The sequence below is a fragment of the Salvia hispanica genome, chromosome 2, assembly GCF_023119035.1.
Source record: "Salvia hispanica cultivar TCC Black 2014 chromosome 2, UniMelb_Shisp_WGS_1.0, whole genome shotgun sequence".
NCBI classification, from domain to species: Eukaryota; Viridiplantae; Streptophyta; class Magnoliopsida; order Lamiales; family Lamiaceae; genus Salvia; species Salvia hispanica.
In genome coordinates, this window is record NC_062966.1 from 15,667,559 (window position 1) to 15,685,280 (window position 17,722).

Below are 17,722 nucleotides of genomic sequence, written 5' to 3' on the forward strand. Positions count from 1 at the left end.
TTTATCTGTAAATGACAGGTTTATTATAATAAAATTGAGTATACTTATCTGTATTTTTATAAACGAAATGTTTAACAGCTTATTATTGTTATCTTTAGGGTTTAGGGTTATTAATGTTATTCATGCATTAATATGTAAGCTAAAAGTACTAATTTGAATATAAGGTGACAAAACTGCATTTGTTAATGTTATATACATCCATGGATTATTGCCATTTCTATGAAAAATGTTTAATCTTCTACTATTCCAATTGGCCTCTAAAGGGCCAAGAGCTTCACACTAACCTACAAGAGGCTGCCGAAAACAAATAAAGAATTAACCTCTATATAAACTCTCTACAAAACCCTAATCATGTACAGTAATTGTGAACAAAATCATTACAACACATTTTCTATTTAATCTTCTACCCGCTGAATTTCACCCATCATGATCCGATTGCTAGTGACTTTGAAACCAAGGAGTGCAGGATCAATCTGTCTACCTTTCTTACCCTTCTTTTTGTTCCGAGCCCCCGATGCCCCATCTAGGGGCTCTGGAGTTGCTGCTGAAGCATGAGTTTCATGAGGTGTTGGCTTCTTAGCGCTTCTTTTAAGCATATCACTGAATGATGTTTCCAATACATCAGCATCATTACAGGATGATGTTCGTCGGAACTGTACATCTCTTCTGCTAGCCGCCTCTACATTTCCTACAGCGGTAGGTCCTGCCTCCCGTCTCACTCCTGCAACCAAGTAGACAAGGACAATAGTAAGTAGGCGGCCCATAAAACTCACATTCATACTCCTCATGGCCAATAACAAGAACAAGGGGAAATGCAGAACAAAAAAGTCAGTACCAGTTGATGCAATAATTGATGAGATCATAGAGATTAGTTCCATCAAAGGGAGTCCATTTTTAGTGATAGATTAGACTGACAATACATGTGATTGCATAGTTGATATCACTAAATTCTATTTCACCTGTCAACCCAACATAAACCATACTTCCATATCATATAAAACTTGGCTACCTTATACAAATATATGAATGATAAAATAGAAGTTATATTTCCAGAGAGTATCAATGCAATTGCAAATATCCACTTCAATGCAGACAATTTTCTAGCCTAACCCTTCAGCCCTTTTAAACAAATTACTCCTAACTTTATCGGAAATTCAAAAGGATATTACCACAATGGAATAAAAAAAAATCCCCGAATCACCTTTCAACCTAACTAAAAATGCAACTTTAATCCCTAGCAACATCGATCACAAAATGCCTCAAAGAATTATGATTACAGACCCACCAAACAACTCTAAACTCAACTATACCTCAAATCATACCTCTTCTATAATATGATTAGAATATTCTTTAACCTATCCCTTCAGCTTCACTTGAGCCTTCCGGCTTCCGCAACATTTCCATACATCATAAAATCTTTTGACTCACATATAGTAGCTAAAATATGAGTAACAAATGAAAGGCTAGCATATTTCTATAAAGCAGAAAAGCCAATTAACCAATTTAACCTTTATGAATGCAGCCCAAAAAAAGCAAGCAGCTAATCTTACCTATCCTTAGCAGCATCCTCTGAAACCGAATCATCTGATCCAATCTTGATGTTCTGAAAACCTGACCATTTTATCCATATCAAGTTTTTTTAATGGAAGGTTATGAGGGAGGAAACATAAACTATACACGGAAAACTAAAATAACTTCTAACATTAGCAGCAGAGCCAAGTGATTTATTTCTGCTTAGGAAATTGACTGGCATTTCCACTCTGTCAGTAGATGTCAAACCAGCCTGCTCACTTATGCCTTCTTGAACATCAAAAATTATTCACTGAACATTGCCTTAATTAATGAGCACTTTTGTTCTTTCTACACTGGAAAGTGCTAATATAACTGCCACAATGTTTTTACTAAAATTTTCACTGCTTAGCTGAGAGCTCCCATCAATGGCAGTAGCAACCATTCCTCCACCTTTAGATCTATAAGGTAATCCACTAATTTCCAGAACATTGCTTATCCCCTCCGATTGTCGACTGTGGGGTGGCACACCTGAATCAGAACCATATGAACCAATTGGGAATGAGTTACCAATACCAAATTCTTGTTCTGAAATAGTGACGAATGACTGGTTTGACATGCTCCCAGAATGATGACCTGAAGGTGGCCTTCGCTCATTTGGTAATCCATTAATCATATCAAAGTGTTCACTTGATGTTTGACCAGTTTTCTGCTGTAGTAGTTCCATAAGCAATCGCTTTGAACTGTCATCATTTGTTCCAGCTGACATCCACAAACTAGGGTCTTCAGCATTTCTCTTGGCATCTAATTCTCTCCTCTGTCTTTCATTATGAAGGTGTTGTTGAACTCTCGACTCTATCCAATCATTTGGTAACTGACCATTATTCTCAGACCAATGGCCATCGGTTGCATCCATTCGTGAATCATGAAATTGATTGGGATGCAATGGGTAGTTTGTATGATGAGAAAACATGCCAGATGAGAATCCTCCACTTTGACCATTAGACTGCATCCGTAAAATCTGTTCCTGCATTTCTAGGCCTTGGGCACAAGCCAATGAATTCACAATATCACGATTTACCCCAGCAGGACCTACAGGCAATGACATTGACCGCTCAAAAGGCAACATTCCAGGTTCATAAAGACCATGTTGGAGTCGCTCTTGTACGGAAAGGTTCCAGTCAAGAAGGTTGAGATGCTCCTCGGGAGGAATAATTTGTTGGGAAAAAAGTCCAATGGGCCAAACCCAATAGTGATAGCTCTATTAGAGGCAACAGGATTTCTGTGGAACTGACTAGCTTCATCAAGCGACCATCCAGGGTTGATAGCCCTTTCTTCCATTTCCAATCGCTGCCTTAGCCCCAAAGGCAACTGCCTCCCATGAAGCTGATCTTGCTGAATGATATGTTGATCCAGGGGGTGAATCTGCCCATGCCTTCCGCGTGACAAAAGATCCATTAAATCATTTTGATTCCCTTGATGAGACACTTGACCAAATTTTGCTTGAATAAGCTGCTCAAGGGATGGATCTGAATGCCTCGAAGGAAATTGGGAGCGTTGCCGATCATTAAGAATCTGCTGTTTCATCAAAGCCTGTTCAAGAGCAGCATTGGGTCGAAGAGAATCAATACATGGCTGTCCACGACCTGACTCACACATTTGACTCTGCAGCAATTGTTCAAGAAGAGCCTGTCTGGCTTGAGACTGCTGTTGCTCTTTCAACAACATTTGTTGCTGATGGAACTGCTCCTGTTGCTGAATCTGCTGCTGCTGTTGAAGTTGGAGCTGCCTCTGCTGCTGCTGAAGGGCCAATATATGTTCCATATCTTGGCCCATTTGATTAGCAAGCTGTGTTTGGTGCATCAACTTAGAAGCTGGGCCTCCTTCTAGCATTAAATCATCCATGTGCGTATTATGTGAAGGTTGGAGATGCTGTGGCAATAGCTTCTCTGCTAAATCAAATTGATTAAATTCTTTCTCCATTCTAGAAGAATGGCGACCATCCATGACATCTTGATACAAGTTGGAATTAGACTGTGAGCTGCTGCCATGAGCATCATTCCATGATTCTGGGGCGTGCACCTGATTAACTATGCTACTAAAAGGAGAAAGTCTACCAGATCCTGCACTTGCAAGTTTCTCATGTGCACCTCCACTGAACGGAGATGCCTGTTCACTCCTTGTCTGTGTACTTTCAAGTTCAGACCATAACAAACTAAACTGATTCATCTTATTGCCATTCTGATTTGACACACCAGAGCCTGTCATTTCATTAAGAAGATAAGACTGGTTCCCACTATTTGTCGTGGATTCACCATATCCTCTTGATATCTTCCCAATAGCATCACCACCACTACCAGGTCTCCCAGGAAACACAATTTCTGTTTGAAAACAAGGATAGAAGAATTAGAACTATATTCAATTTAGTTTGTAAAGAAAGACTAATAAGAAACAGTATCAATGAAGCCACCTTCATCTTGGGCACAAAAATCATGAAATCTTTGCTCTGAGAGTACATGTGTTTTGACAGATGACGATGACTCTCATGTACATTTGACGGCACATCATGTAACTTCCAGCTGGATGCATCCACTACAGTGGAAGAAATAGATTCAAGAACTGGATCACCAGAATGTACAAATGTTTCAGATGCACTCTCCATTACAGCTGACTTTTCTAAATTGGAGCCCAATTCAGTTCCACTACCATACTCATGTCCAAATTTTAAATGAGGCATAACATCTCCCAATTCCAGGAAGGGCAATTCATCAGGTGCATCTTCAAAACGAACAGGTAAATCAGCCCCAAAAGACCCTTGCTCATACCATGAAATTATGTCCACCCCAAGAAAGGTCCCTGTATTTCCCCTTGCGGATCCCGGTAATACAAACTCAATTCCTCTGGAGGGATTCCTCTATCAAGCTGATACACATTGGGCCTGCTATCAGTCTTGTGCAGCCCACCATCCCAGACTGCTCCGGTGTTTGAACATGCAAAAGGGAGTTTGATTCACGGAGTTTATCGTTTACATCAAACGGTGAGACAGATTGGATAATGTCAAACAAAGGGTGATGGTTGATAGCAGGACCTGCAACCTTTAGCTGCAATTCACCAAATTGAGCACTATTTTGTGCCTGCAGGTGGCCAATATCCAGCTCTTTCCCATTCATAGTCTCTGAAAAATTATATTGTTGTTCATGATCAGCAGTTTTCGCTGTATAAAGGTTAAAAATTTATTTACTGAGTAAAAACTGGAGATTCTTTCATACAATATTCAAACTGCAGTCTAGTTCTCATCATTTGACAGACCTTCTTTCAATGAAGTGCTGAAGAATATTAGTGAAATAGAGAACTCAACTCACAAGGCAAGAAATATTAGTGATATAATCAAAATAAATAAGTGGATGTGAAAAAGGTATAGTAAAAGGGAATGCACATTGATTATGTTTAAAATACTAGAGCTGCTTTTCTTAAATGCGCTGTATGAGGCTCCACTGCTAGTTCTTTTACCCTTCCATATGTCACTCAATATAGCCTGTAGCAAAAAGAATAGTTCGTAAAATTTCTGTAGACATCCAGTCTAAGAGTATCAACCATTTCAGTTACAGTAGAAAACTTATGAAGAAATATATCAGGAATTGTATGCCTCACCTCCTCTTCAGCATCCGGAGCAACAAACGCTAAAGGTTCCACAACCTTTGATTGAGATATTGGGGGTACTTCCTCAAAATTTTCCGGCACAAGGGCAAGAGATGTCTCTGAGTTTTGCCTACGATATATGTCAAGCAATTTGCCTCTAGGGTAAACAAATTTTCCATTTTTGTCATACTGAGCAGCACCCATTGGAGAAGCAGGCAATGGTCTTCCAGTGGAAGCAGAAGATCTACCGCGCCATACAATAAAGCCCACATTTGAACCATAAACTCTTCCCCTTTCAGGTCCAAATCCAGGCGCAGACCGTTGTCCAGATCCAGCAGGATTCCCCTCCAACCTATGCCGAGGTCTCCACTTATCACGAGAATCAGTTTCACGCTCAGGACCAGAACGACTATTTGAGACAAATGATTGATTTTCATTCTGGGACTCTTCCTTATCCATATCTGTCCTTTTCTCCACTCGAGAATCCTTTTTCTTTGTCATCAGAACCCCACCTCAAAGACCATTTGCTATCACGCCTTGTTTCATAGCCAGCACTACGATTATTAGCATCATGCCACCTGTCAGTTGCAGGCAAAGATCTGTTATCAGTAGGTTCTTTACCCGGAGCAATGTCAGCCCTTCTATCTATCTTCCTGCACTCCCTTCGCCCAACCCCAAGCAAGTCCAGTTTCCCTTTCTTCTTCGCGCCAGCGGCGACCACTGTTGGGTTCAGGAGCAATCCTTCTCCAATCTTTTTTTTCCTCAGGGGCATCTGAGCGCCAAACCTCTTTTTGGTTCAAATCAGCAGAGCTGCCAAGAGACAGAGAACTTGGGCCACGGGCTTCCTGCCGAGAAGAAATATGTGATTATTTGAATGCAAAAGAAAAACTACAAATGTAGCTAAGAAGCCGGTGTAAAGTTCTTCACAATCAAAACCAGTAACCTAAGTTGTCTTTTCTTTTTGCAGACTTTGCAAAGCCATAATGTATGTTAAAAAATCAATAGTATCTCAATATAAGACCAGACCGGGAATATACAAATAACTAGACAGAAGCATTAAGAAAGGTATCAAAAAAGACAAATGACAAGATTTGCATATATGTGCACATAAAATTATTAAGGACGTTGAGTATTAGTATGTGGTTGTCACTCCAAAGTCCTAAACCATTAGCATTGATACAATGCATGAATGCCTTCAACAATCAAGAGATAGCATATTATCTGAAATCATATATATCCAGCTTATCAAACAAATATATATACATATATATAAAAATGTATCGATTGATTTAGTCATGAATCAAGGCTGAAAACTAGCAAAATTTATGAACCATCCAACTAAATCCTCTAACACAGTTCATCAATGAGTTAACTTCAGACATCTAAGTGACAAATGCTATCAGGCTGGCGTGCAGGTATAGTGTAGTAGATACACCATTTTTAGTTCATTTGGCTTTGCATACAACCACTGTGGAGAAAACGGAATGCTCTCAGAAGCTACTTGGTCTGCAGTAAACACATATAGAGTAAAGGCAATAAGTTTTAAGGATGCAAAGATAAAAAAAAATTTGAAGCAGAAGGAGCCAGATAGAATAAATTAGCAAGGAAAACAATTGTTACCCTTTGACTCATCCAGTAATCCCACAAACCCTTTGTCCTCATCATTTCCAGTGGAGGCTTCAGTGCCCAAAAATAATACCAGAATATCAGTTACAGAGGGGGGAAATTAAGCATGAAAAAAGGTGCATATCTAAGAAGCTAAAACCTTACGCATCCATTTAATACATGAAGGGAGTGAGAAAAAGGACACGAAACCACAGTCCAAAGAGCAATTGCAATGAAATCTATCCATATCAATCGGAGTTCAGAATTTAAAATATATATATATATATATATATATATATATATATATATATATATTTAAATCAACCACAACATGGACTAAACTATACTCAATCCCAACAGAACCAATCAATCTTCAGAACTCGCTCGATAAGTTTATACTTAATCAGAAGTGAAGAATCTGATTTGAAACCCTAGGATATAGATTGGAAGCTACATTGTAAAAACGGATCGATATAACAAAGTAGGGGTTGCCGCACAATACAGTCATATCCAAACAAATAAAGTAAATCAATACAGGCAATAATCAATAAGAATTCAAAATAACCGCAGATTACCTTTCGAAATCCACGATTGATCGGACGGCCTCGAATCGATGAGATCCTCTGGAAGATCTAGCTTACTTTCCACCATCACAACAGAATGATATTAAAGAGAGCTTCAGGTAACAATAAAAAAGACCTCGAACGGAGAATCAAACACAAAACACAAAAATAGTGAGAGATAAGTGAACCGGCGACTGGCGATACAGAAATATCAGAGTAAGACAAATTCCAGATGCAAATCGAGGGGTGAATACATATGTGTTATGTATAGGTAGAGCGAGAATTAGGGTTTGTGAGAGCAATTGGAAATCTAGAGAGAGAATGTGATTGAAGAGGAAAAACAGAGAGAGAGAGACGATGAGGGTTTGGATGGTCAGAGGAGCAGGGGAGGATCCCCTGCTGTGTTAAAAAACACAGCAGGGGCTGCTGTGTTTGAAACCCAGGAATTATCAAATAAAACGCAGCATTTGGTTAAGATATATACAACTTCTATTTCTTTTTTTTTTACCCATTTCTTTATTCAATTAATTATGTGGTCTATCATGGTAACTTTATCACAACGCAACTTACCTATTAAAAAACTAATTAATAATAGACCTATTAATTGTTAAGTAATACCATTAAGTTAATTGCATTAAACTCATTTCTGCAATTATTAAATCCTATACTCATTTTTCACAAGTTATAAAAAACAGTGTGCAATTTTTTTATTTTCCAATATTTTTTATTCAAATAAAAATATAGTACTGTAAAATTCAATTAACTTTATCAATTAAAACACTTAACAAATTTAGATCATGATATAATAAATTAAAAAGTTCCATCTCATTAGAGAAAAATATTCTCTAAATTAAAAAATCATAATTTTAAGGAACAAACTTATAAGGAAAGTATTTTATATTTTTAAGGGATGGAAGAAGGGTTCTATTTAAAGTTTTATTATGTACATGTTCAAAGCTAATAATTTGATTTAGAAAATATACAGTTGATTTTACATGTTTATATTGTTGGTATTTATTCTCAGCTTGAACGAAAGATGATTGATACTTGGGATATTTATTATGCCATACTTAGTTCGAGGAAGCATGACTCTGAATTGTTTAAGGAATGGAAAAGTAAGCTTGATGTTGATCGTTTGATCAATGACTTGATGTTGATTCTCAGCAAGAATCGTCCGCCCACATACCATCTACAAGGAGAGGACAAGGAGTTTCGTGATCAGTGGCATACCGCGGAATGTCATCTCAAGGGCTTCGTTTTAGCCAGTGTTGGCAATGCCCTTGAGAGGTTTGACGATCCCAAAAGGCCGTTGGTCAACAAGCCCACGTGGTTTGAAGAAAAGTCCTCTAAGATACGAGCTGGTATCGCTGTGAAGCATTTAAGGAATGATGTGTTTGAAGAGAGCCAAGACGTGGGGGTATACGCCCTAGTCATGCTTGGCTACTTCAATAAACTTCACTTGTCGGGGGGGAAAGTTGACCCAGAAACCCAACAGATAATGATCCTTGATGGGCTTCCAGATAGCTTTAATGAAGTCAGAGATGAAATTTTGTTTAGCGACAAAAGGTTTTCATTTTTGGAGCTTTATAACAAGCTTGTGGCTGCTCAAACTAAGATGAACAGAAGGGGTGGACTTTTGAGATGATCATGTTCAAGTCAGACAAGTTTATTTTGCTTTATTTACATTGTTGAATTTTTGAGGATTTTTGATACTTGTACATTGTTTGGTTTTGATATCATATGGATTATTGATATGGAATTTTATTCCTAGTTTATCAATTGTGTTTTTGGATTATCGATGTCATTTTATAATGCTTGCATTATTAGATAAATGAAGTTTTGATTATCCAATTATTTATGACATCAAATGTAACATGGTTAATATCAAAATGTTTACTTGTGATTAAATTTGTTGATTCAATTATTATGAAGTTTTCTTCTAGAAATATTGATTATTAAGTTTCTTTAATCCTTAAGTCTTTTGAACCATTATTTTGTTGATGAGTCAATAGAACATTAATGTTCGACATGGATTCAATACAAAATAAAATGATCTAATGATCGCGTTTGTTCAAATAAAGGTGTAAGAAAAATAATCACAATAATTGATTACAAGACAAGTAAATTAAATTCAACTAGAAACAAGATAAGTATTTATTATAAATACTAGAAATTCTTGTATAGTAAATATAGTGTGCACATTAAATTTATTTTAATGTTCCAAGCCAAGAGTTGACTATTTGATTAGTTATTGTTTTATTTATTTTGTTGTGAAAGTGATAATTAAAATAGTGGGAGCTTTTCTTAATGAATGATTAAATTCTAAGTGTTTAATAAGAGCTTCATAGCTCATTTTATTAAACTAGGATGAATTTAACTCCAAGCACTATTTAAATTGTTTTAATAGCCTTAAAGAATATTGAGACTAGTATTTTTCTACTTTTAAAAGTGGGAGCTAAATTTGTCTCATAGAATATTCATAAATGGAATTAAGGTAATGTTTGATAGAGTTAAAAGGGTTCACACCCTAGAATGAAAGAAGTGATGAATTGCACACTTTCTAAAACTCTAATAACATTAAAAGACATTTCCAAGTTAGCTATTAAAAATTAGAATTACTTTTGGATTTCCAAAGAAAGTATTTCTAAAGATCACAACAAATGGTTAAATAAATGAACTCTTGGAATTTATGACTATAAAACAAAGAATGCAATCATTCGGTTTTATTTTGTCATAAGGACTAATTTCCAATTAGTCATTGTGATGAGGTAATTATGTTCATGCATAAATTTACATCACAAGTTATATAGCAAGGATAATACCAAGTTAAGTTGGTATTATATAATTAAAGTTTTGGGAATCATATTCGACATGATTAAAACTTTATATTTGCTATAAGTATTCTACTTTAATTAGTAGAAATTCAGAAGGATCAAAATAGTGGATTTTGATAGAGGAATATGTATAAGTGCGCTTGAGAAAGGCACATAAAATTATTCCACTGGATCAAAGGGCCTAGAAATATTTTGATCAAATAATCGTGCTCCTTAGCAAGAATTAAGGTTATAAATTACAAGTATATTTTCGTTTTATGTACTCTAGCAAACTATGTTGGTAGATTCTTTTTTAAAGAATTATAGTTTTGAGTACATAGTGGCCAAAGCCTCCTTTGAGTATAAGTGGGAGAAAATGTGTGTGTGAATGTGTAGCTTCGAGCGTACATGCCTTTGTACAGTCAGCTTGTGCATGTATACGAGAAACGCCACATCCACTTGTTTACCTATTTATGAGAATAAATAATATAATATAAATGGTTTATTATTGAAATATGATAAACAAGTCTAAGGCTTTTTACTAAGAAGGTCAAGTAGGGAAATTCGATGAATCTCCTTATGAGTTTTCCAGTAGGGGACTTGGCCAGATCTAGTAAGAAGAAAAACGTATTCACAACCTAGATAGGCTTTGGCTACCTATTGGAACGGTTGCGGTGTTTGTGATAATTCTCTCTTACCTAAGATGAGATTAGTAACACCGGTGTGGTAAAGCACTGAAAGGATCTAATCCGAAATGTATTCTTTATTGCTATCTACTGAAAGAATATATTTCAAGAAAGTTTAGTATTTTCTAGTCTATGATATTAATATCACTTAATCTCCCAAAAATTACTTTTCAATTGTTCTATTTATAACATCATAAATCCACAAGTGCCTAAAAACTTGTCTTAGGAATGATGTCTCTTTGATTTATACGATAAGTATATTCCTTAATTTCCGTATCCAAAATCATTTTATTAATAGAATTGATTGCAAATTTTATGGATTTTATTTATTGTTTGGGTGGCGGATTTGGATTGGTTTATGACTAGATATTCGGTTAGTTAGGATATAATCGAACAAAAATGTCAGTTAATTGAATAAAAAATTGAAAATAATTACCTAAAACTAGGCATTTATAATTCAATTAAAATAATAATCGATTCATTATTTGGTTAGCCGAGTATCACTAAATAAACTTTAAAAAGTTACCTCCAGATGTGGGAAATAGACCAATATAAAGCCCACGATTTACCAGAAGCCCAAGTAAGTAAATTGTCCATACTAATACCCAATCTTATTAAATGGGCCAATATAAGGCCCATAAGAAAATTTTATAAATTTGAGAATAATTCTTTAAATTTAATTTATTATTATTTTTTATATTCAATTGAGTACTTAATTTACTTATTCGATTATGTGGAATAATACTTCTCATTGTTTAACAATAGTATATTATTTAATGGTGTAGGTGGTATCAAGAGATAGTCATACACTAGATTGAAATTAATAATAATAATAATAATAATAATAATAATAATAATAATAATAATAATAATATCCAAAAAACTTGGAAATAGTGAATTTCCACTTGAAAATAAAAGCAACAAAGCAATAATATATTTATAGTATTTCCAAAACTTTTCACTTCCTCTCCTTCTAAAATCTTTTCACTGCTCCCATTAATCACAAAAACAAAAATAATCTTTTCATTTTCCCAAGTTTATTACCTTCATCTAAAATATATGGAGATGTGTTATCAATTATTATAAAAACAATAAAAACCTCTTCAATTTATAACTTTAATAAAATATTCAAATGACCTTTTTATTATTATCTCCATAACTCCATTTGTATATATGTATAGATCGATATAGATATAGAGTTAGTTAATTTTTGGATTACCCATCTTTTAAAATTATTCATATGACCAAAATAAGGGAATAAGTTTTCTCTGAGCTCAAATGAGAAGAAAGGGTTGGCAAATCATGCGGATTGAGCCGCTATCGGGTCAACCCAATATCGACCCAACCTTATCGGGTTCCAATCCAACCCAACCCAAATCATCGTGTTCTTATCGGGTTCAACCCAAACAGATGCGTGTGTCGGATTCGTGCGGATTTCGTTTCATCCAAAAAATTATCGGTCGTGTCGGATTCGTGTGGATTTCGTGTTATCCAAAAAAATATCGGTCATATTTTAATGATAGTAAGTTACTACACAATATAAACGCTATACGATAACGACCGATATATGATATTATATAATTAAAATTTGATATTATATGATAAAATAAGATATTACAAAATTAAAATAATTAATTTAAATAATTTTAAAATTCAAATAATAAAATTAAAGTATATTTAAATTAAATCTAACTAATAAAGTTAAAATAATTAAAATAATTATTTTTTAATAAAACTTTAGTATGGAGTAATATTTATTTATCATAAAAAATAATTTAATAATAGTATTAATCATATTTTTACTAATAAAATTAAAATTATAATATTTTTTAATTAATAAAAATAATTTTAATTAATAGAAATAATCAAACTAATTATTTTTTTTCTTAACGGATAACCCGACCCGACCCAAATCCGACCCAACCCAACCCAAAATTTCCGGGTTCTTATTGGGTCGACCCTATAAGGACCCAAATCTTAAACGCGCGTGTTCGTGTTGCTTAACTTCGTACGGATTCGTGTCGGATCAAAAATTGCCAGCACTTAGAACCGAAAAACACTAGAAAATAGTGCTAGAATTGTTTTTGGAAGGAAACAACACTTATCACCTTTTTTATACTTTTTTCTTGATTAACCTCAAATATATTTCTAACGCTGCAAAATATTAATACTCCTAGAGAAACACTTGTCAATTCCATTTGCATAATTGCATTCCATAGTAGATTACTTTTGTTAAATAACACGAGGATGCATGGATTAATTAGTACTCTGGCCTAGGAAGGTAATAACAAACCATTCAATTGAGCTCTTAAAAAGATCCACTAGAACATGTACTCCTACAATGGAGAGGAGGGGGAGCCGCGAAGAAGGTTTATAAGGTGCACGGCAGTAATGAACGCATCATCCCAAAACTTGTTAGGCAGTCCTGCTTCAGCCAACAGAGAAAGACCAACCTCAATGATATGACTATGTTTTCTTTCAGCAAGGCCATTCTGTTGTGGAGTATGTGGGCAAGAGATTCTGTGCATTATTCCACATTCCTTGAGGAAGGAGATTAGAGCTTGATACTCTCCTCCCCAATCAGACTGCAACACTTTGATTTTTCTGGAATATAGATTCTCAACCAATGCCTTGAATTGTTTGAACACATCAGATACATCACTCTTATACTTCAGTAGATAAATCCAAGTAAATCTGCTATAGTGATCTATAAATGACACATAATAGGTATAACCATTTCTTGATATAGCAGGGGAAGGACCCCAAAGATCACCGTGAATTAGCTGAAGAGGCGCAGTGTACTCAGACTGAGAAAGAGAGTAAGGAAGTCTATGTGCTTTAGAGACACAACAAGAGTTGCAAAGTGCACTGGAATTCATTGATATAAAGGGAATGTTACAACTGCTTAGAGCTGATTAAACAATGTCTAAGGCCGGATGTCCTAGCCGTTTGTGCCATAAAGGTATACTACAACCAGAAGAAACATTGCTAACAGACCTAGGAAGAGCAGCAGACCCCAAAGAAGAAGTGATCACAGTGGGTGAACACTTGTCTTGATTTGAAACAGAAGTGGAGACCCGCCCTTTCTGGACTGAAGGTTTCTTTACTAGAAAACGATAAAGACCTTTATCAAGGATTCCCTGAAGCACGACCTCCCTGGACACCTGATCCTTGACAAAACAATTTGAAGGGTGAAACTCAAAGAATACTTTGTTGTCATTTGCAAACTGAGACACACTAAGCAGATTTTTGGTTATATTAGGAACATGAAGAAGATTTTTAAGTAGAAGTTTTCTGTTAGAGCAAGAAGAATTGGAATTTAGATGTGCTTCACCAATGTGAGATATTTTCATCCCAAAACCATCACCTAAAAGAAGCTTTTTACCTCCTGAATATTCTGCACTGGTGTTTAGGTTATTGAGATCATGAGAGACATGATTTGTAGCACCTGAGTCAGGGTACCATGAGGTTGTGCTTGCTCCGTCATAGCTCCCTTATTCTCACAAGGAGATCTTCATTCATGCGATCTGAGGATTCATTGACAGGCACGCAATTGCTATCCTTATGATCTTCAGTGATCAAATCATTCTCATTCTTTTGGCAAGGCTCGCTAACACGCCGCTCCTCCATTGGGAGTGTGTAGTGTAGGTCAGGCGTGGGGAGGGGCGGTTACAGGTCTTGGGCCGCACAAGGGGCGCCGGGAGAGGCGCGGCCCGCTAGCAACTCCCATTGTGGGTCAGAGTCGCGACACAGCGTTAGAAGGTAGGATTTTAATATTTTTTAGTATTCCGTGGAAGAAGAAGAAAAGTAGCGTGAATTGGGATCTTTAATTTTTTGGGTTTCTTTAATTAATTCTTTAATTTTAAAAGTTGTATACCTTAATTAATATTTTCTTTGATTAATGTAAATTGGTTTCCTTAGTTAACGGTTTCTTTAATTAATGAAAATTGATTTCCTTGATTAAGTACTTCTTTAATTAATATCAATAAAAATTGGTGGAATTTCTTTATATTTAATGCATAAATGGAATAATTAAATTTTATTTGTACGTATTTCTATTTTTTAATGTTTTAATGAAGTATCTTTGTGTTGCATATTGTGCTGTATTTCAACTTTAGAAGTAAAAACAATGAATAGCGTAAATTGAGTATTCTAGCCGAGGCGTAAGGAAAGGGAGTACATTATTGTGGGGAGTTGTGGCGTATACAAAGACGAAGGAGAAGAATGGTGATGTGGCCGGAGTCCGGGGGGAGATCCCATTGCAGATGCCCTTAAAGAATGTGGAAATCTGACTTGGATATCCATACTATTAAGTCTTCGAATTAGGTGATGTTTTCAAACTTAGGTTTATTGGTGAAAGCAGCAGCTCAATAATACGAACATAAAGAGTTGTCTATTGCGCAGCCAGCAACTAAAGCAAAGCAAAATCAACTTCCCTAGACTTGCATTCTATGCATGCTAGTATAATAATCATAAAAATACAAACAGTCAAACACCAATGAACATCAAGCTAATCACAACTTATCTACTACAATTCTAGAAATTAAAGCCGACTCGATTAATAGTCAGAAAATGATGTTCTTGAAAAAGGGGTTTCACATTATCCAACTCCAACCCATACGATATGAATGTCAACGATATTCATTATCTGTCCAAATTGATCATGCGTAAACAATGACGTACATTGCTCAACAAAAGTGAATCACCAAAAATTTCACATAAAAACAAAAGTATACCATGAAAATGATTGAGAGATTGCAATCAGTAATAAATTACTAAAAATATTTTTTGTCATTTAATTTATGGAATATATTTTCGATCTTTTGTCGCGTAAATAACGCTGTATATTGTTGCAAGTAAAGTGTTCATGCATCCGCTGATACAATTTAAAAGTGTTGTGCAAATTTAAATGGCCAAGTAGTATTAAATTCTACTGAATATTTGCATGAATTTAAGAAGTTAAAAAAAACATTTTAAGTTTCATAAATAAAATACGCGAAAAATAAATTAATCGTGTCTTTTTTAAGACTTTATTCTTCGCCCTAATTTTATTTGATACAAGTTAATTGTAACTACATTTGGATAGATTATGAAATTTATGCCCAGTTACGTTCACATGAATTAATTAAAAATAGAAAATAGCTTAGCAGTAAAGGTTGAACGAAACTCATTTTGAATGCAAGACATGGATACATATATATAATGAAATTGAGATTCCTAGAAGCTCAAAGGATTTGATATAGTGCTTTACTAATTTACATAATTAATTAAGTCGTTACAAAACTTTAGGCATTTGGCTATTACGGCAAAACATGGATAGGAATTACCGTTTTTTCTATATAAAAATTACTTTTGTTTCAAAAAACAAAACAAAAAGTTGAAGTTGGTAGGATTACCTTCTTAATTAAACGGAACTAAAGCACAATCCATTTTATAGGCTCACAATTTCATGGTGTGGCGATTGACAATAAAAAACGGAAAGCTGTACATGTTAATAACCATATCACATGTAGATTTCAACAACCATTATATATGTACATACATAGTTAAGACTCTAGATAATTGGATAGTAACAGACGATACATTAATATAGGTTAATTAAGCGGCGATAACTCTTTGTGGGGTAAGAAAATGGTAAGAGTAGCTATTCCTAGCAGCAAAATTGCAGCCGATTTGTTGATCAAAGTAACAATCCATCTCCATCAACACATCTAGGAAGTGATCGACTTCGCATGGCAGCATCAAGATGCCCTTGTGACAATATCCATACTCAGATTCAGCTTCTTCCAGTAGAATCTTGAATAGCCGGTGATTAACATGCTCGGTTTTGATCACGAACCTCTCTTTTTCCGGGCCCACGTAGATCGGGAAACACCCCACCGGAGCCACCTCAACATTCAGAGGCAATGATTTTATGCCACCACCTTTTTTAAAGGATTTGCACCTCTCCCACATCTTGAAGATTGCTCCTTTCCTGTTTCTACCCTTTGGTGAATCCATGCTTAGAGAAGAAGAAGAAGAGTGATCAGTGGAAAAGGGATGAATCTTTTCTTTACTTTTTCTTCAGATAAAATTTAGTTTTATTTTTTTCTGAAATCTTGACCTCTATTTATACAAGGATTCCAGGATTTACATTAGTAACAAAGTCCAACTTATCCAAATAAATAATGATAAAGTAGTAATGTTATTCTAAGTCATGCCTACGCCAATTTGCATGGGTCAGATTCTCATAAATGCAAATTTTAGTTTTATTCCACCAGGTTCTTTTTACAAGCTACCAATGCTTTAAAAGTCATGAAATGAAAATGGGGATTGATACAAATTTTGATTTGACATCACTAATTACTACTCCAACTACATGTGTGTTAGCTAATGATGAGTATTAGTATCACATTACTTATTCATCCGAAGCCTACCCAAGTCAGCGTAAAATTAGATGTTAATTGTGATTAATGGCCTGATTTTAGAGTGTGATATATTTGTAAGAATTATACTCTCTGTTCACTAAAAATATAAATTTTTGGGACGACAAGAATTTTAATAGTCTCTCTGTTTCATGTTACTCGCATATTTTCATTTCGGCTCGTTCCAAACTATTCACACTGTTTCTATTTTAAGTACTAACAATTAGAGTATTTAATTAATATGTATTCTCTTATTAAGTGATCTCTCACTACATTTAAAATAATAGTTTAAGGGAGTGTTCGATTGACAAAACTAAATCTCATGATTAAATATGTATCATGTTTGGTTCATAAGATTGACCCCCTCAACTTAATCCTAGATGGATAGTCTCATGATAATTAGACATAGCCTCCCTCCTCCAACTGAAATAATCCCACAACTTAATCCTAGATGGATAGTCTCATGATTATTAGTCATTACAACCGAACGCCACCTAATTGCA

The 17,722-nt window shown here is 35.1% G+C and overlaps 1 protein-coding gene and 1 pseudogene across 1 annotated transcript; both read right to left on the minus strand.

Moving 5' to 3' along the window:
• Positions 1 to 302: 302 nt before the first annotated feature.
• On the minus strand, positions 303 to 7,748 carry LOC125206357 (annotated as a pseudogene).
• An 8,535-nt stretch (positions 7,749 to 16,283) lies between these two features.
• LOC125203695 (auxin-responsive protein SAUR50-like) lies at positions 16,284 to 16,881 on the minus strand. The gene has a single exon (XM_048102104.1). The coding sequence runs from the start codon at positions 16,813 to 16,815 to the stop codon at positions 16,414 to 16,416; it is 402 nt and encodes a 133-aa protein (XP_047958061.1). The 5' UTR covers positions 16,816 to 16,881; the 3' UTR covers positions 16,284 to 16,413.
• Between the last annotated feature and the right edge of the window lie 841 nt (positions 16,882 to 17,722).

Excerpts from the sequence above, each read along its gene's own strand:
- LOC125203695 (XM_048102104.1), bottom strand. The coding sequence starts at position 16,815 with ATGGATTCACCAAAGGGTAGAAACAGGAAAGGAGCAATCTTCAAGATG.